The 20,864-nt window shown below is 39.1% G+C and overlaps 1 protein-coding gene across 1 annotated transcript in view; it reads right to left on the reverse strand.

Moving 5' to 3' along the window:
- NEK5 (NIMA related kinase 5) overlaps nt 1-20,864 on the reverse strand; it is a 64,158-nt gene that overhangs the window by 17,017 nt on the left and 26,277 nt on the right. The window contains 11 exon segments of the mRNA XM_057532835.1: nt 3,993-4,119; nt 5,895-5,963; nt 6,190-6,270; nt 8,790-8,882; nt 10,442-10,528; nt 11,649-11,765; nt 12,608-12,674; nt 15,135-15,319; nt 17,322-17,455; nt 19,184-19,265; nt 19,343-19,543. Of these exon segments, the coding sequence (XP_057388818.1) occupies nt 3,993-4,119; nt 5,895-5,963; nt 6,190-6,270; nt 8,790-8,882; nt 10,442-10,528; nt 11,649-11,765; nt 12,608-12,674; nt 15,135-15,319; nt 17,322-17,455; nt 19,184-19,265; nt 19,343-19,543 (1,243 nt within the window).

Raw genomic sequence — 20,864 nt, forward strand, 5'->3', positions numbered from 1 at the left:
GCCTCCAGAACTGTGCAAAACAAATATTGTTTATAAGTCTCCCAGTTTACGGTATTTTGTTACAGTGGCCTGAATGGACTAAGACATAGATAGATCATAACTTATAAGACTGCAATTATAAACAGGTTTAAAATTGTTTCACTTTTATTATTAACATTTGACTGACTAGCCAATATATTTAACGTTAAAGAAATATTAACGGCATGAATGGACAAATTCTTGAGGCATTTACGTGAACTTTAGTCAGGTTCCACGGAAATGCAACTGTTCCATTACCTTAATTTAAAAAATAACTTGTGTTATCATTTTCTTTATTTATTAGTATGTTTCATTATAGGAAATCTGGAGATCAGATAAGAAGAAGAAGGAAACAAAAATTACCACAATCCCACTCTCCAGAGACTTAAAATTTCAAAATTTCCTTCTTGCATATAGTTTCTGCTTCGTTTTGAAACAAAAAATGGGCCAAATATTACACACCCTTTTATAACTTGTTCTTTTCAGTTAGCAACATACCATATCTGTATTACTAAATATTGTTCTACACCACCATTTTAAAGCAAACATGGTATTCTGTTTCATGGATATATTATAATTCAATTTTTTTTTGCTGGATTTTTAGATTGCTAGAATTTTTTACTATTATAGACAACACTTTAATGAACTCATTTGTAGTTAATTTTTTTGACATTTATGATTATTTTCCCTAGGTAAACTACTGAAAATGACAATTCTAGGGGCTAGTATTATAATATTTTCTTTACCAAAGGCTTTCATTGTGAAAGCTGAATCTATTACTAATTTATTCTGTGATTTTTCCTATGTATTTTGAATAGTTAATTCTTCCCTAGCCAAAAAAAAATACTCACCGATATTTTCTTTCACTTTATTTTCTGATATATAACTTCATTTTTTTACATATGAACTCTTTGATTTTATTTTGGAATTTGTTTTGTTGTATCATTATATAGGGTCTGATTTCACAATTTCCCCCAAATTGTTAACCAGTTGGTCCTAGAGCATTTATCTGAGTAATTCTTTCTTTTCCCACTGACTTATGATGTGACTTTTAGCATATGCTAAATTATGATACATACTAGAGTTTGTTTCTAAACTTTCTCTTTTTTCATTACTTCTTTAATTCTGGTGCTAGTATCACATTTTTTTAATGACTATAATTTATATAATACAGTTTGATATTTGGAAGGGCAAGTGCCCCTCAATGCTCTTCTTTTCTAAATTTTTTGACTAGTTAAGATCTCCTCACACCAGATCCAAGATCTTGGATTAAGATCCAAGATCTCCTCACACCAGAAAAAAATCCTATTGTGCTTTTGATTGAAATTGCCAAAAATCCATATATTTATTTGGAATGAATATTTCCAATATATAACAGTGTTATTTCTCTACATTTATTCAAATAATCTTTAAATACCTCAGTAAGGTTTTATAGTTTCCTTCATATGCTCTGCACGATTCTTGTAAAGTTAATTCTCAAGTTATATGTACACACACACACACACACACACACACACACACACACTCACACATATTTGCTGTTGTTACTACAAATGAGATCTAAAGACCAACTGGGGAAACTATTTGCAATACGTATTTCAGGCAAAGGTTCAATTTAAATGAGTCTTATAAAGAAAAAAAAAACATGCCATTTTCAGTAGAAAAATGGATAAAGGATGTGAGCACATAATTCACAAGAGAAATACAGATGTCAATAAACATATGGGAAATTGTTCAGCCTGAATAGTAATTACGGGAGCCCAGTTTAAATTAAGAGACCGTTTTCAGCATCAAACTAATGAAGTGTTGTTTTAAAAAAATCTAAAAAAAAGCAGCCATGTCTTTTGAGACTTATAATCCACTCTCTTCTCTTCCCAGAGAACTCATGCAAACAATAACCTTTGATTTCATCCTTTTCGCTGGAATTGCTCACACTGAGGCCACTCAGGACCCTTGATAACCAAACTCTGTGGGCTGTTACTCAACCTGCCTCACTTGGTCTTTCTCTTCCAGTTGATACTGCCAAGCCCTGAGGCTCCTTCCAGAACCTTCTCTCCTTCTTTGGCTTCACTCTCTTCTGATTCTCCCAAAACTTGTTTAAACAATACAAGCGCCTGTCCTAAGCTCCATTTCCTTCTCGCTCCAGTCCCCGTGCCTAGGTGCTTTCCACCACCATCCAGGTTGAAATACTGTGCATATGCTAAGGAAGCCCAGATTTGCCCCAGAGCTTTGGTCTTACTCAGCTAGCACCTTCTAAACACCTCTAGCTGATGCTCAGAAAGACCTAAACTCAATATGTTACAAATTTAAACCATTACATTATCTCTACTGACCTCCCTCCGCGTGACATATGCACCTGTTTGGCTGGTGATAGCTTCATCCATCTGAATTAGAAGACTGGGACCCTCTTCTCTTCCTCAGTCCCCACACTCAGCAGTTCACACCTGGTGTCTATTGTCACTGCACTGGCCTGCCCTGTGCACCTGTCATTTCCCACGTGGACCCGTCTCCTGCCCTCAGTCCTGCCCCTCCACGCATCCTTCACATGGCAGCCAGCATGATCTTTCTCCATCACAAATAACATTTAATTCCCTTTGGTTGAAAGTCGCCACATAGGATAAAGCCCAAGCTCCCTGGCATGCCAAGCTCTGTAGGAGAGGTACCCCCCTGACTCTTCAGCCAGCTGGCACTCGAACAATGATTAGTATTGGGGCTCAGAAAGCCTGCTTTGTGTTTCCTTTCTTTGGCTCATGACAATTCTGTGATTCTGAGGGCAGACCCAGGTTTCATTCATCTCTGAGGTCCCTCCCACCTAGCACAGTCTGGCAGAAGGGAGATTCTCCACAAGATGCCTGCTGAATTGAATAAAGATTTTTCCGGGTAGAAATGAGGCAAAGTGTATGATTCTAGGAAGAGGAAACTGAGGCGAGCCAGGGTGTGTGAATGCTCACATAGCTGCAAGGGAAGATGGGCCTCCAGCAGGCTGTGTGGATCCCATCATCTGCGGAAAGAGAGAGGGGGTGATGGGGCAGGAAAGGGGGGGTCACCACAGGATCACGCCACGCAGTGTTAAATGTGATACTATGTGCAAAAGACTGTATCCTACAGGCATTATCAAAACAAAATTTGAGTAGGATAATAATATGACAAGATGACTGTAGCAATTACTTAGAGAATGAAGGGGAAATACTAGAGAAAGGGAGGATGCATAGGAGACTAAAGCAATTCAGTGAGGGGAAGGGAAAGGGAAAATTAAGGGAAGAGCATATATTAAATTAAGCACCTAATGTATCAATTTTCACTTTAGTCCTCACAATAAGCCTGGGTGGCAAGTACTATTCTCCTCACTCTTAAGAGGAAACTGAGATTCAGAGATCTGAAGTAACTTGTGAAAGGGCACACACTCAGAAAGTGGCAGCACCAGCCTGGATTCGAACTCCCTACGGTCTGCAAAGCCCATGTGTTTCCTAGCACATGCACCGCTGAGACAGGACAGGGCAGAGGGAATGAAAGAGGAGAAGACTCAGGGACATCTCAGAGTAGAAACCACCCGAGGCATGACAGCAGGACTGTCGGCCTGCTGAGGGCATCACCGGAAATAAAGCCTCCCTGGGAAGAAAGGGCTCAGAAGCTGGATTGTACACACGCCGAGGCTGAGATGCTAGTGGGACTTGTCCATGGAGCCATCCAGGAGATGCTGAGAAAGATGGATGAGTGTGGGCCGGGAGGACCGGAAGCTGAGACAGCAGGTGAAACTGCCCCAGGAGACGGTGTGGAGCCGAGAGGAGGGTGGGTCCCAGGGGCTGTGACCCCTGGGGTGGGCAGAGTCAGAGGGCCCAGGTCTCCGTCCAGTTCAGGGTGAGGTGGGGGGCAGGGGACAGTCAAATCACGGGAGACAAGTGAGGAGGAGAGCATTCGAGATGACTGCCAATAAAAGGGTTCCTTCTCATCTGCAGCTCTGAAGGGACACATACCTGCTTCCAGGCAACAGAGTTCTTCAAATGCTTTGTCTGTATAATCTTCATGCTCCTTTATACATTTATATTCCTTGAACTTAATGCCGTCCTCAAAGGTCAAAGTTTCACTCAGTATATCCATTGCCTAAAGCAATTTCATGGTGTTTCATGAGAAATAAGCCATATTTTGGGGGGAAAAAGTTTGAAAATTATTTCATGTTCCCAGTAATAACATTTACCGAGGTATGCAGTAAGTATTCAATGTATGTTTATTACATGAATCAGTAGGGTTTTAAAACTAGAACTGTGTTGGAACACGATAGAAGCAGGAATGTGTTCATTTCTTCTCCCTGTCAACAGTGACAAGCACTGATCATGTGGCAGCTAATCTGATGCAGACTTCCTGCCTTCAGTCTTATTCTCCTGCAGTTCCATTCTAAGGAACTTTCAAGGTTAGCTCATCTATACCCTGCTTTAAGCTTTAACATTCCCAATCAGGTCCCTGAAACTGCTCCTAATATTCCATAATTAAAACTAAAATGATCGCTCTATTTCAAGCATATCAAAGCAGAGAATAACAAAGGATGAACAAACTGGTAGATAAAACTGTTTGGAGTCCATTCTTTTTTCTAGCGGGCCAACTTCAGTGCCTCACTTCACAGAAGCACCGTGGATGGACCAGCCCTCGGGTCCCAGGTCCCAAGAGCTGCTCCCTCGTCCGGGACACTTAGAGGCCTAGTGGTTATAAGTGGCCTAGTGGTTATAAGTGGGCGCTAACTACCACCACTCTACTGAAGTCTCTGTAGCAAAAGGCTAATAAAAATCTCAAAGATAGGTGGAGCACAGAGGATTTTTAGGGCCGTGAAAATACTCTGTATGATTCTATAATGATGGATACATGTCGTTACACATTTGTCAAAACCCAGAGAATGAGTGAACCCTAAGGTAACCTATGTACATTGGGTGATTATGATGTGTCAGTGTAGGTTCATCAATTATAACGAATGGTCCACTCTGGTGAGCGATGTTGACGGTAGGGAAGGCTGCATGTGCCGGGGGATGGGGGCAGGAGCTCCATGGGAAATCTCTGTACCTTCTGCTAAATTTTGCCATGAACCTAAAATTACTCTAAAACATGAAGTCTATTAAAAAAAAAAAAAAAAAAGAATCCTTCACCACATGCACACACAGATCTGAAGGAAATAACATTTAAAAAAGTTTTAAGCCAATAAAAAAACATGAAAGGAAAAAATTGAGTATATAATTTATATATATATATATAGGTATACACATATTCATACTTAACTTTTGGTAATTTAAAAGGCAAACTTGGAGAAGGTGAAACAGAAACACAAATCAGTTAATTCTGATATTTGTTAGCAGCTCTGGTAAAAAATGGGATTTAAAAAGATGTTGAAACCAAGTAATAAAATGAGGTTTGAGTTTACTATATTCATGCATTTATTGCTGTTTCAATTCAAGCCCATGTGCATAATTGAGATTTACCCAAAGACCAGTACAAAGTTATCAATAACCAATCAAGATCTAAAATAAATGTGCATGGTTTCCGGATAACTGCTCATTTACATGTTTTTTAGGTGAGTGTATTAGTTGTTGACTATATATTATGTCTTCTATATTAATCTGGCTATAATTTAAAAGTTACTATTATGAGGAAAATAGCTCTTTTATAATAGAACAAATAAATTAAAATGGAATAATCCATCTATAGGAATAATCTCAAGTTTAAAAAGAATGGAAGGATAAAAAATATTTTGGAAGACTTGTCTGAACACCAGACATCCTTCTAGGAAGATTTTAGAAAATTCTCCCTACCCTCTATGGGAAAAGTTCATGAAACATGTTATTAAGACACTCATTTTCTCATCCCTACTAATAGAATTTTACTTAATGGCATACCTCTTCCTCTTGGAGGATGTCTTCATCAGAAATACATTTGTCTAAATTAATTTCAAACTTTACCCCTCTCTAGAAGAAAGCAAGAAAAAAAATCTGTTTTGCATTCCAATAAAAACCTTAAAATTACAACTCCCAATTCCACATTACAGATACTTAAAACCATTAGTCTAACATCACAAAATAAGGCAATTCCATAAAATAGTAGGGGGTGAAATCCTAGCGGCAACCCAGATTGCAAGGTGCAGATCCCCAGACAGATTTTTTAAATGAAACTTTAAGACAAAATGTTTATTACCTTAGCTTTATGTTTTTGTTCTGGAATTTTACTTTCCTTTGTGTTCTTAAGTCCAATTTGTTTCAAGTCTCTTTCAATATCCTGAAAATTTAGAGAAAAATTAAAATCTAGCATTTAATATTGATCAAACAATTACATTTTCACAACCCCCCTGAATTCACAGCAGGGTCTGTTTACGTTGTTTGATTTCTCGAATGAATCTGATGATTGATTTGAGAATGAAAACATACCTTTTGCAAAGGAAAGTTAACAACAGTCCACTAACAACTTGGGTACAGTGTCCATTAACGTGAAATATTAATACATTTAACACTGGCATTGCAGTGGGCAGGTGAAACGCTACAATGTGACAATGTTTATCACAGTCCAATACAACCTAACTTAATTCAAGAACGTAATTTTGACTATAAGATCCTTCCGTTAAGAGGCTTATGATTTTAATCAGGAAAACAAAAAAGTGCACAGCTCATGACAGTATAAAGGAAGGAGGGGGCTCAAAAAATTGATGGGCAATTTGAAGGAGGAGGAGAAGGCCGTAAAAGTACTGGCAAGCATTTCGAAGGAATGGTCAAGAGGTGAACTTTAAATCCTGAGCTTTCTCGGCGTTCAGTCCTGGGCCCTCTGCCCCTCTCTTCCGTTTTTTTTTTTTTTTTTTTTTTCCTAGGTGATATAAACTTATTTTAATGCCAAAATTGCATTTAAACATTCGCAGAAAAATCTTTCTAAAATACGTAAGTCTGTTACCTGCCTACTCAACTGAGGGTCTCTGAGTACAATCAGTGTTTTCCTAACACATCCAGCAGCAGGTGTTATTCAGGGCCGTCACACAGCACATATGATTGCCCCTCTCTTCCTTAATACACAGGGGTCTCAGTAACTCCCATGAATTTAAATGCCATCTTTATGTAATGACTCTTAAACATGTCTCTTCCGGTTTGATCTTTCCTCCCCTCTGAGCTTCAGACTCACATATTCGGCTGCCTGTTTGGTACCATCTTCACTTTAATATTCATTCCACAACTTCATACTGAGCACCCACTACGGGCCAGATACTGTCCTACACAATGGGTTGGTGCAGAACGTGACCAGAAGGTCCCTGCTGACACGGAACTCACATTTTACTGGAGTAAGATAGGTAATCAATGAGTTAAACTAATGACATAATTTCAGAAGGTGTTAAATGTTATCAAGAAAATAAAATAGGGTAATAGCATAGGAAATGAATAGGGGATGAGAGTAATACAGGAAAAGCCTATATGGCATTTGATTTAAGCCCTGGAATGGTGTTGGACCTTGGCTTATGAAGGTCTGGGGAAAGCGTGTTCCAGCTGGAGGGAAAAGCAGGGCAAAGGCTCCGAAGCGAAGCAGGGATGTGATCTCTCAGATCTTCCTGACTCAACACGTCCAAAGTGGTTCTCTTGAGTGCCCTGCTCCCACAAGCTTGCTCCCCACTCTTCCCCATCTTGGTAAAATGTACTATTCCTTCCGAACCAGAAACTTATGAGTCTCCACGCGTGTGTGTGTGTGTGTGTGTGTGTGTGTGTGTGTGTGTGTATAAATGCTCTTTTCTCTCCACCATTCTACATTAGGTCCCTATCATCTCCCCCTTAGAATTAATTACTGCCTCGTCTACGTACTTCACACACCACATCTGTCAGTTTGAATTTTTATCAGTTGTTTGCCCTGCAACCCTGGGAAGGGTGTTTTCCTGCCTTGCAATATTACACACTCTGAAACAAGACGTGACTTCTGTGTCTTACTTATATTTGTGAGGTTGGTTGTCTGATTTGATTGCGTAGTCTGGTTGTCTCAATTGCATGAGAAGTGTCATATTGCTTTATTTCCCTTAAAATACAACTACATTAGACCCCTAAGCCCCATCCACCCCACTGGGTGGAAAAATCAACCTCAGTCCACTTTAGAGCTCTCGGCACCGCCTCTTGTGAAGGTCTCCAGGTTTTCACAAAGCAAAACACTCAGAGAGGCTGTTCAGCCTTTGCTCAGCATGGGTTCCTCTGACCTACCCTCAGTCAAGCCCTCGGGGCACCTTGAAGATGAAGGGGAAAGACCTCCCAGAAGGAAAAGAAGAGTCTTTTGAGAGCCATTTGATAATTCAGCTCTGCCCGGTTCCCTATTAATGCCAAAAAGGTAAGTTTGAAACAGAAGAGAAATTAACCATCAGATTCACAGACCTAGGCGTCTGAGACTCGGACTCAAACACCATCAGAGGACATTCCTGCAAGCAGTTCTCAAATTTGGCTGCACTAACTCACCAGTCAGCTCTTGAAAACGGGATACCTGGGCCCCACCCCAGGCCATCTGGAGCCCAGGTGTTTGAGTTTGGTTTTTCATTATTGTTTTGTTTTGTTTTGTTTTGGGCCACGCTGCGCAGCATGCGGGATCTTAGTTCCCCTATCAGGGATCAAACCCGTGCCCCCTGCAGTGGAAACACGGAGCCTTAACCACTGGACTGCCAGGGAATTCCCTGTTTCCATTTTTTAAAACTTTCCCACATGATTCTACCGCACAGGGAGGGGCAGGAACAGCGGGCTGGAGCGAACTCCCTGGGAAACGCAGCATCGTCTAAGAACCACCATCACCTGCACAGGTGCTTCCTCCTCAGGTGCCTCTTGGTGGATGAGCAGGTCACTCTTCTTCACCAAATATGTTTTATGACTTATTGTTGAGTCCTCCTTCAACATAAATTATACACAGTCAACAAGGTTGGCTCTGCGTCAGTTCTGAAGGTCACTTTCTGAATGTCGCCCGCTAGACCTGAATGGGATCTAATGAGGACACTGGCCTCGGGAGGATCAGTGGGCATGGCTGGAGAGAGCTCTCTTATGGCTTCTTTCCTCTATGGCTCCCTCTGGTATCCCCCAAGTGCTTCTTTCCTGGTCTCTCTAGAAAAGTCTGCTGTCCATCTTTCCTGGACGCAGGCTTCCCATCGCAGACCTGTCTTAAAATCGGGGCTGACGATGGCACAAGGCTCCCCACCGCTAACCAGACCTCTGCGCTGGGGAGAAGCACATCCAGCCTGCCCGCTCCCATGGCATTGGCCATGAAGCTTTGCGTGGCTCCTTCAGATGCCCTCTTCCTTAGCTCTGCCTCTCCAAATCCTACTCTTCTTCTCAGACCCAGTTCTGGCCCCATCTCTCTTCTTCCAGAAGAATCCTCCCCCTGTTCACACCACTCATCTTCACTCCCGTGCCCTCACAGGGCTTAACCAGATTCAGCCTTACTGGATCATTGCTTCATATCTTTCCAACTATTTATTTACCTATTTAGAAAGAGTAGACATTTTAGAATCAGATATTTATTTAGTCTGCCTTGTAATATCTAAGTGACTTTGGATGAGTTATTTAACTTCTGTTACAAGTAAAGGAGATATGTATGTGAAAGCTCTAGCTCAGAGCCCAATACACACAACTGAATTGTACCATATGCTCATTTCACCTATATTAGTTCGTCTGTATGCCCTCAGGGGTGGGGCAGGGTGAGAGGGAAAGATCAATTTCAGTAGTGTGGGCAGGTTCTACACAATGAGTGTGTAGTTCAAGTGCGTGTGAGACGAGAGGCCAGCTGTGTCCTCGGCTGGTCTTGGTGCCCACCGGCCCGTCACAGGAGGAACATTCCCGGGCGCTGAGGGTGTTTCTAATTAAACATGGGGGTGTTTTTCATGCATTGTGGTCTCCAGACACGGGCCAGCTATCTCATCTGGAGCTCTACTGAAAAAGCAATGATCTGAGAATTGGAAGAATGACTTTCCAAGGTGGCGCCTTTAAGGAATTTTTCAAAAATCATCTCCACTGCACTCAAATGTTGCCTTATATGGACTTTCAAATCTTACCCCTACATATGAGACTATTCCAGTATAGCTGAATTCAATAAATGCTCGTCTCTTTTCCTACCCAACGGGCATGAACTTACCTCCTGCATCTAATCCAGTTCTGGAGTAAAGTACTGCTCAGTCAATACTTATTGACTGATTCATGGGGAAGATGATCAACCGTACTTTTAATAACAGCCACTCTTAACTGAGACTCTCAGCCCCATCACTTTGTGTAGCCTCAAGTAAACCATAATAAAGTGAGGCTTCCATTAAATCTGACAGTTTTCCTACTTAAAAAAAAAGTTTGCATGATAAAGTTTATCTTTTCAATGAGAAGAGCATTACTTTTAATACCTGCTTAGTTTAGTTAGCTCTGAATCAGTAGAGCAACGCTTCCTTTAGAAGAACGAGTTTATTTACCTCCAGTTCACACTCCATCTTCTTTCTAATTTCTTTCACATCATTGTGGTACTGTTGGCGTATTTCTTCTAGCTGTTTCCAGTATTCCTGGAAAGCAATCCCAGTCCCGAAATGTTAAATGTTTGCCAACAACTTGACAGAATAATCTCTAGACAGCCTATGATTTTATTTTTATTTTATTTTTTGTTTTTGGCCGCGCCTCGCAGCATGCGGGATCGTAGTTCCCCAACCAGGGATCGAACCCGCACCCCCTGCAGTGGAAGTGCAGAGTCTTAACCACTGGGCCGCCAGGGAAGTCCCCAAGACAGCCTATGGATTTCGAAATGTGTGATATATAGTAAGGGAAAAGCTGTTGCTCCCAAAAATGATAATCTGCCTTACACTTCGGCTGTGGTACCTCCCCCCAGCGAGGATACGGCCTCTTGGGACAATCTCGTTTTTATATATAACCCCAAATGCATTACTGACATACAATTACTTTATATATAATCCTGTTATAGGTTGAATTTTGTGCCCCCCCCCTCAAAAGATACGTTGGAGTCCTAAGCCTCAGGACCTCAGAATGTGATCTTATTTGGAGACAGTGTCATTGCAGATGTGAGTAGTTAAGCTAAGATGTGGTCACACTGGGGCAGAGTGGGTCCCTAATGCATATGGCAGGTGTCCTGTTAAGAAGACGGCCACACCAGGAGGATGCCATGTCCGGTGGCAGAGACTGAAGTTGTGGCTCTGCAAACCAGGGCATCTGAACATCATGGACCAGCCACCGGAAGCTAGCAAAAGGCAAAGAAGGATTCCCCTCCAGGTTTCAGAGGGAGCGTGGCCCTGCTGACACCTTGACTTTGGACTTCAAGCCTCCAGAACTGTGCGACAATAAATTTCTGTTGTTTTAAACCGCCCGGTTTGTTGTAAGGCAGCCCTAGGGAACTAATACAAATTTCAAAAATGTTCAGGATGGACAGTTACTTTATCAATCTGAGGTAAAAAGCCTTATGAACTCATCGACACTGCATTCTCTGAGAAGGTGAAATACATATCTCTCTCTCCCCTGAACCCCAGCATGGTGCGTCACACCACTGTGTCCAACAAGTGTTTGTGTAACGGGCTCTCTCAGGTGCACCGTAGACGCTAAAAGCAACACCCCATTACGGTACAAAAGACAATGAGAGAAGTACAACGGTAGCCCTGGAAGCAGACAGTTTTTAACCTGTTCCTTCCTTTCATTTCTCCTGAACTGCAGCTCCTGGAATCCAGGCTCTTCCCCATTACTTCTTAGCTTTTGTCTCTGGTTGTGATTTGGCTCAGCGGAAGATGGACGAATACCCTATTATTAGAATGAAATAACTTATAAAGCGTACTTGCATTTTGGAAACATCTTATGATTTGACCTTGACCCTCATCCTTTAAACAATAATTATATCATCAATCTCAGTATTTGGGAGTTTGTTTGTTTTTTTTTATACTGAGCAGTAGAATTTTCTTAGTGTAAGTGTGAAACATTTAAAAAGTAAAGAAAATAAAACCATTTGTGTTGTTTAGCCTAAGCAATCAATATTTTACACTACCATGTGAGACACCTAGATTCATTTTCTGAACTGCTAAATTATAATTGTGAAATTAAAGTTCTGTAAAAGTTTAGCAACCCCTGGAGCATGAGATTAGGTAGGGGAAGAGAACTAGAACTTCTGAGCAGTTCAAAATAAGAGCAATACAAATAGGAGGTGTAACCAAGCTCGCTCAGCCCCAGAATTTTGACACTATACTTAAGAGTAAAGGTTAACTTTCATTTCAAATAAAATACAGTAGTCCCTCTTTGAAAATGTGTAGAATTCTAATAAAATAGAATCAAAGAATTGCAGCACTGAAAGGGATCTTGAAGCCCATCTACAGCTTTTATAGAAAAGGAAATTGAGGTTCAGAGAGGTGGCATGTCCTGCCTAAGGTCACATAGCAAGTGATGGAGCCAGGGAAGGTACTGGGCTTCCCAGACCCTAACTGAAGCCTATTCCCATTATTCTTCTTTAGCTATTAAAAACCGGGGAAAGTGGAGAATAGTCTTAATCATCTATGTGGAATGAACTTTGACTTGAGGATCCATGAATATTTGTGAACAGAGAAAGCATGAGAAAATTCCTGATGGCCTCTTATATTTGGTAGTTTACTTACCAATTGCTTTTCCACTTTCAGCTTATGTTGTTGAGCTTCACATTTCCTCTGAAGGTATTCAGCAAGCCTTAGGAAATACAAACACTCAGCCTGAGTAGAAATTTTAACTCATCATAGGCACCAATTCGACAAGTGAATTTTCAGTTTTGTAATGAGACTCACAATTCACCTGTGACGTTCTGAGTTCAAGAAGTAATTCAAAGTTACAGAATGTGTACATTGGAAAAGAAGATATCTTTGAAATCAAGAAGAAAGGGAGGTAAAGAGAACAGTAAAACTGGGGATACAGGAGAGGATAGAACCGAAAAATATTCTGTTACAATGATTTTTCCTCAGGGCAGGAATCAGTCCACCCATAGTCTATAATATGTTGAAGGGAAAAAGAAAAAACCCGTAGCAGGATCTTCTCATGCTGTGTGCAGGTATCTAATCTATAGCCTTGTCACCCTGACTGCACTGAGAGCTGCTCGTCTGTTGCCTGCATGATACCCTGAGCTCCTTAGAGCAGGATGGGGGCCCCTCCCTTCACCTCTGCTCCTCACACTGGCTCACAAATGCTTAATGAATAAAGAAATGAGGCCTTCTCCATCTCTCACAATGTTTAAGTATTTTTCCAGCACAATTCTGGTCAATTCTAGTCAAACCATTTTCAGGTTTGTACCTATGTTCTAGATATTTATCTTTTTTTCATAATTTCCTACAAGAATTTCTGTAATTACAAATTGCTAAACAAAAACTACCACATTTCAGATCATAGTATGAGCTAGTGATAAAGTTCTTTGGAATTCTAGCAACTTCCTGGGCTCCAAAGACAGAACTGCCATTTCAGAAACTCCTTTAGGCACATCAGGATGAGTGGTCCCCAGTTTCTGAAGAGTCAAGTTAATAAATCAGCCGTTTAGAAATATGATGAAATCATAAGCTAGTTATGGTCTTTGGGCCTTAGTTCCCCATCTGTAAAATGGGCACAATACCAATCTCACAGGGGGTGATGTGAGGATTAGAAGAGAGAAGATCTGTGAAGGTTTCTGACCAGCGTCTGACACACTGATTGTGCTTGACTCAGGTGAGGGCTAACATATAGCACTCCTCTCAGAAACTTATCTCCATGAGAAAAACTATTCAGTCATCCAGGGGCTTTCCAAGAGACATTCTTTCTCTCTCTGTCTATCTCTCTCTGTCTTTCTTTCTCTCCCCAACTCTCTATACGTTCTTATTCCTCCAGACGAGTACATCAAGACTTGATTCCCATGGAATTGGAGCTCTGATAGAGAGAAAGCTGGGCAGGGGGCCTGGGAAAACAATGAGGAGGAGTTGCCAGTCATCAGAGGGGCAGCCTGGAACACAGTAAGATGATGGGCAGCAGCATACAGGGAAGAGAAGGACCTTTCTACCATTTTATGTGAGAGTTTGGGAGATACAATCATACATAATCAAAATAATTGATAGTTTGACAGCTCTCATATCTAGACAAAGGGTGGAAGACACAGTTTCCCAGTGGCTGAGAAAAGGGAAAGGGAGTTTTGTGCCTGTACCTCGTTCTTATGTAAAATATGTCACTCATTAGTTGAGTCCTATATGAATATTATAATTTTAACTAATGGAACACATAACTTTTGATGATCATGGAGGTCATTAAAAATATGTTATGAAGATGGAAAAAACCATAACTGCACCCAATATCTTTAAAAATAAAATGTCTACTTTTCCCACCACGCATTTCTGGAGAAATCATTCTTTTATTATTCTTGCTTATCTAATTTTCATTAGCTATCTGATGAGATCACCATCATATAGACTCATACGTTTCATTGTTTGTCCAAAATTTCAACAATAAATAACCACAGACACCAAAAGTTAGCAAATTCCCAACACTGAAAGAAAAAATGTGATGGCAAAAGCATTTTAAAAAAATGACTCTCAGACTTCAGTCTTCAGGGCTGTGGATGGGTATCAATCATTCTGATCATAGAACACTGACATCAGTGTGAAAGAAACCATTAAAAGTATTGTAGATCTGTAGAAATTTGTTATGGAGTAAACTTTTTGAAAGTATACCATAATAATATTATTTTCTTTCTAATACATCCATATTCTGAAAAATCCCAAGAATATAAATACTAAATGAAATATATTTCACTTTTCAGTAGGTGTCAAATTATAATTTGATTACAATTCAATTATTATTGATTAATATTAATAATATTAATATTAATATTTGGAAAATGATACATATACAACTATTTTCATCACTCCCAGATAGTGGAATTTACTAGGAAAAAGAAAAAGACATTAAAAATTCAAGAGCATTAATCTGTTCCCACAGTCAAATGGCTACATGAATAAGATTAGCTACATCAAAGTTAAGATGAAAAAGGGTCAAGGGAACTGTGAATTAAGTAATTTAAATGAAGAGTCTGGAAGTTCTTCCCAGATGTTTTAGGAGAATTTGGAAGGACTTCAGAATAAATGTTGATATAGCAAACTATTTTCAGAGGACCAAAGTTTAAGTAGACTATGACATTACCATTGACCTGGAGATGGACTGTGGCTTTCTTCCTGATTATAATTCTCCTCAACTCTGGTATCTTTTTGAGGAACATAGTGGTAATTTTGTCCATTGGCTCTCTTCCTCAACAAGTCAAGTTGAGCATAATAATGATCATAATGTCCACACACTGCAGCAAGTTTGGGTCCTTCTACCATTTTTATCTGAGGGATTAAAAAGAAGAGAGATATTTTTAAAATACATGATTAAAATCTATAACAGTTGACAGTTTGATAGTGACCATAGCTATGACAAGGCATTGACGCTATCTTGTTTTTGCTCTAGACTTGTTTTTGAGTAATCTTAGAATCCCCAAATCCTCAAACTGAAAAATGTTTTAGAAGTCTAAGTACTGTAGTGCAGTAGTTTATAATTTTGCTAAGGTGTGAATATGAATCATGTATACTTCATGGCTAGTGTATCAAAAATACTTAGCGAGTGAGTATCTATCCAACCCAAGATCTGAAACTAAACTCAGCATTATTATTTCTTATTTTTCATAAATTTATTTACACCTTACTAGACTTTATGGGAGAATACTGTACTTTATTGTGCAACTCACAGATTTGGGGATTTGCAAAACGTTTAGGTTCTGATAAATTTACTAAATACAAAATGGCAACATGACTGGAAGGAAAGAAGATGCTGCATCACTCAGAGTCAATTCTTCCTGTGTAAACACAAGGAAAGCCATGTAACAGTTGTGACCAGCTTATGACCACCTCAAGCTAGCCTCACCACCCTTCCCAACCAGAACAGAATAAGAGGAGGAGAACCAGAAACAAATGTTTATCTTAGCATTCCTTAGTAGAGGCCACTGAGCTGGAAGACAAGAATCAGACCAGATTAACATATGAAAACCAGTCAAGACCCTGTTGCTAAATAGCAAAATAGGGTCAATTTTTGGTGACCATGCTGTCCACTTAACAGTTGCTAACAAAAGAAAAAAAGAAGATCAAACCTTTGGAAAGGCCTGGAACTTATAATTGGAAATATGAGTAACCAAACAAGTGGTTAAAACTGAAATTTCCTCACTGTAAAGAAGTAACACATTACATTCTTTGTTCTTTTTAATGCTATATGGCTCATATATATATACATATGAACCATATGGAATTGTAGATATTTAACCATCTTTAACTTACAAAAATGGCACATTTATATAGTTCTATTCAAATATTAAAATAAATGTATAAAATTTGGCTTATCAGTCTAAACATAGATTGTATATTTATTTTAAAAATCTTTTAAAGTGTGAAGTCGTTTTCTTAGTTTTACAATGTTTGCCTATGTACAACCCAAAGAAGTTACTACAAATTACTTGAAAAATGGCTAGAAATAGAGAAAAGTATTGGAAGGAAAAAACAGCTTCTTTAGGATTTTCTCTGAAGTCCCAAACGGTAATGAGAACATCAGAGATGGCTCCTGGGCAGACCTGTTCATTTCACTGCATTAGGAGAAACTTTCAAAGGATTAAGAAAATGTCAATGTGTTCTCCTAACTTCATCCATCCTTGACTCTTTTAGATGTTTGTTTTTGGTTTTTTTTTGTCTCCGAAAGGGTTTGCTACAGAGTATCCTAAATCACAACATACTTTATACCATGAGCCTTCTTTTTTCTTTTTTTTTTACCATGAGCCTTCTTTTAAAATACAATTTTTCCATTAAAATACAATAGCCATTTTTATGTACCAGAAGCATTTCACTAGCATAAACTAAAAGATTCAACATTCTGCTGAAGTGGATTCAAATAACTGGCATAAAGAAACTCTGGGGAAAAAAATCAATGATTATATAATAAAAATTTCTCAATTATATATAACATCAGAATTAAGAGTATGAAATGTATGTTTTCTGCCACTATGCTACTCACTTGTCCTATATAGAAAAACCTTATTTACTTAAAGAAATTAAAAGAATTTGAATTATAAAAAGAAAACAAAAACTAATGTATAGAACACTTATAAGGAAATACAGCATTGTTAAAAATAACAACTTGAAGCTGTCCCATGAAGTACCACTTTAATGTTCATTACAAAATTTTATTACAAGTACAAAACTAGTGAACCCCCAAGTAATGACCTTGTACCTCATGAACCTGTGCAAGTAGTTCCGTAGAATATGCCATCCACTAAAAAAAACAGAGGAAGGGTTTAGCATGACTTACAGATATGGGCTTCTGGGCTCCAACTGGCGGTCTCCATTCATTTCTATATAATATGTCCTTCCTTTTAAATGGCACTGATATCCTTGATCTTGGCAGGCACTTTCCCTGGAATCTCACTTTCTGTATTTTAAAATCTTATTTAACCAAAATAAAACAACGTAATTTTTTAAAAATTTCCACATCATTAATATTATGCTTGTGAGAGTATAAGTATAAGGGGCATTTCATAACACAGTAAGTTCTCTTTAACCAGAGACATTTATACCCATGGAGAGAAGTGCTGATGGAAAATTACTACACATTTTCTTTGAATGGAGGAAATCATTTTTTCCAGTGTTCCTTTACATATTTCTAGTACTATATAACACTACTTTTTAAAAATTGGGGAATTAACATTTACGGAAACAATATGTATAACATAATGGCATATTTAGTAATTAAGTTATTAACTAAATTAATTTAATTACAAGTAATTAAATGTAGTATCAGAGCTTGGGTTATCTGGCCACAGCATTCATGTTGCATTGTTGTTTGAAATGGATGAGTAGGTCTTAAAATATATTTGTGTTTGTCACCTTCAAAATGTGTTCTTGGGACTTCCCTGGTGGCGCAGTGGTTAAGAATCCGCCTGCCAGTGCAGGGGAAACAGGTTTGACCCCTGGTCCGGGAAGATACCACATGCCGCAGAGCAACTAAGTCCGTGCGCCACAACTACTGAGCCTCCGCTCTAGAGTCCACGAGCCACAACTACTGAAGCCCTCGCGCCTAGAGCCCGTGCTCCCCAACAAGAGAAGCCACCGCAGTGAGAAGCCCGCGCACCACAACGAGGAGTAGCCCTCGCTTGCGGCAACTAGAGAAAGCCTGCATGCAGCAACAAAGACCCAACGCAGCCAAAAATAAATAGAAACAAAATGTGTTCTTGTTTTCCTATCTGTCCTATATTAGGAGTGTAGACAATACACCTTCTCTCGTCCTCTACTTATCTACTTTCTAAACATGCTCAATCTCGACTAATATATAATGATGGCAAACGAAATTAAACACAGCAGAATCATTAATTCACTTTCCCTTTATAAGTTTCCTCACTTTATTTTCTCCATCACAGCGGATAATATTCCCCTATCACTGTTCCTTGGAGAGATTTTCTACTCCTCATCCTTAAAGTTGAGACATTTGGTTATGGCTAAAAATCTTGCTGCTCTTATTTCACAATATCAATTGAATTAGTAATTTTTCTCTTTAATGTCTGTCTGTCTCTCTTTCACAAACACACACAGTACTTCATCAGCTGATTCCTAACACCACCACTACAACTGCTTCTCCATTTATCATTACCATAAAGTATCAGCTGCTTTCTTTGGGGGTCACATAGTAACGTTCTCCCACTGCTACCAATTAGGTCCGAGATCCTAACTTCAGCTCCAACAGGCCTCTGCAGGAGAACTCTTAATCGCCAGTCCATTCTCTCTATTTCAGAAAAATAAGCTTCATTTCATGATTTCATGTCTGTCTGTGAACCTTCTTTGACTCTCTATCCCTTCCCTACACAAAAGTTAAGTTTAGATTCTACCTCTTTGAGCATCTCATTATCAGCACATCCACTGCTTCATCAAGTTTTCCCGACTGATGAGAAGAGAGGAGATGAATCCTCCAGGTCATGCATAAACTAGATATACAGGCACGCCCCCAGGTCACCACTTGACAAGATAATTTTTCTTCTGCTTATACTGCTCATAGTTTTTAAATGTCCATGTTCAACATATTTGGAGGAATTTCTCTGCTAAAGTTATCAGCCATATATTATAAATCATTGCATGAGACATAATAAATGTTTTTTGATTGCACGGTTAAATCATCCTTACCTGGGACCAACTTCCCAGCAGGTTGAGAAGCAGACGATCTTGCTTTATGTCTGAGGGTGTGATTGAATTCTTCCTGAATGACCTAAAATCAAACAGTGTGTCAGGACCTGCTAGTAAAAATCTCTGTCAAAATCCAAACAGAAACGCCTCAAAACTCACCTCGGGAGTCAAGTATTTGGCGATAAAGTTCTCTAAAAAGGGCCTTTTCAAAATGGAACTAATGGATGGTCGATCTCGGGGAGATACTTCAAAGAGCTGGGATATTAAGGACTGTAGGTCATGGGAAAACCTTGGAGATATTGGGGGAACATGAGCTTGACAAATCTTCAGAACCAGCTGGTGTAAGTTGTTACCCTCAAACTGAAAAGACAAGGAACGGTGATACTAAATCAGAGAAAAATTCAATGCTAGTATTTAAAGTAATATCAAGAAACAAAACAATGTTATATAGCTTTAATTAGAAGCACTATGGTCTACCCTGAATTGTTTCCATCAACTAATCTTTCATGAGTAGATACTGTAGGCGGTTATTCAATGAAATGTTGTCCTACTTAAAACAAGGGTTTTTTTTAGTTTTTTTCTTATTATCAAAATATTTACTCATTCTAAAAAACTGGAAAGTATAGGAAATTATAAACAGGGAAAACACATACAATTTCACCACCCAGAGGTATATTTCCTTCTAGTCTTTTTTAAAATAATGTTTATTTTACAAAGTTGAGATCATAACAATATGAAATTTTACATCTTGCTTTTTAAATTAACATAACATAAACCATTTCCTAAAAAATTCTTCATAAACCAGAAAACATTCCATTGTATGAAATCATCATTTACACATAATGATAATGTTGGGCAGAATGGTGTGGCAGAAAAGATCAGGTTTGGGTTAGACACTTACTATCTGACACTTACTATTTGAAAATAATGATAATAATAATAACAATAACAACAAAACGACAGCTGTGTACAAAAGAGTTAACATAGATGGTCTAAGACTGCTATCCTTAGAAAGGCCTGCTTACATGGGCCCTTGGCTGGCATCTGGGAACTTGGATTTCAGGAGAGTTCTCACCATTCCCAAAACGTTCCGAGTGGCTCTCTTTTTCCCCACACTGTGCAAACAACATGGTTTATGCTGAATACCTGCTTTCTTCCTGGGAATCTAGAAGCTTGGCACATGCTAGGCAGAGGTGCCTACATGACCAGTCCCAACAAAAACCCTGGACACTGGGTCTCGAATGAGCTTCCCTGGTAGATAACATTTCACATGTATTGTCACAACTTGTTGCTGGAGAAATCAGTGCATCTTGTGTGACTCTACTGGGAAAGGCTCTTGGAAGCTTGTGCCTGGCTTCCGACAATCTTCGCCCCATGCACCTTTTCCCTTTGCTGATTATGTATTGATATGTTCACACACAATTTATTTTTATGGAAATATGCTACATGTACTATTCTCCAACTTGGATTTGTACTTTATAATATAGCTTGGATTTGTACTTTATAATATAGCTTGGATATCTTTCCATGTCAGTATATATGGAGCTGTCATTCTGGTTAATAGCTTGTCCATATAATTTTTAACAATCTAATAAAACCAAACATTAACCTTTTCCTCTCAAGAGGTTAATTGCATTTATATAGTTTTCAATAGTTCAAGATTAATCTGATGATTAATATA

This window comes from Balaenoptera acutorostrata, chromosome 18, assembly GCF_949987535.1.
Source record: "Balaenoptera acutorostrata chromosome 18, mBalAcu1.1, whole genome shotgun sequence".
NCBI lineage: Eukaryota > Metazoa > Chordata > Mammalia > Artiodactyla > Balaenopteridae > Balaenoptera > Balaenoptera acutorostrata.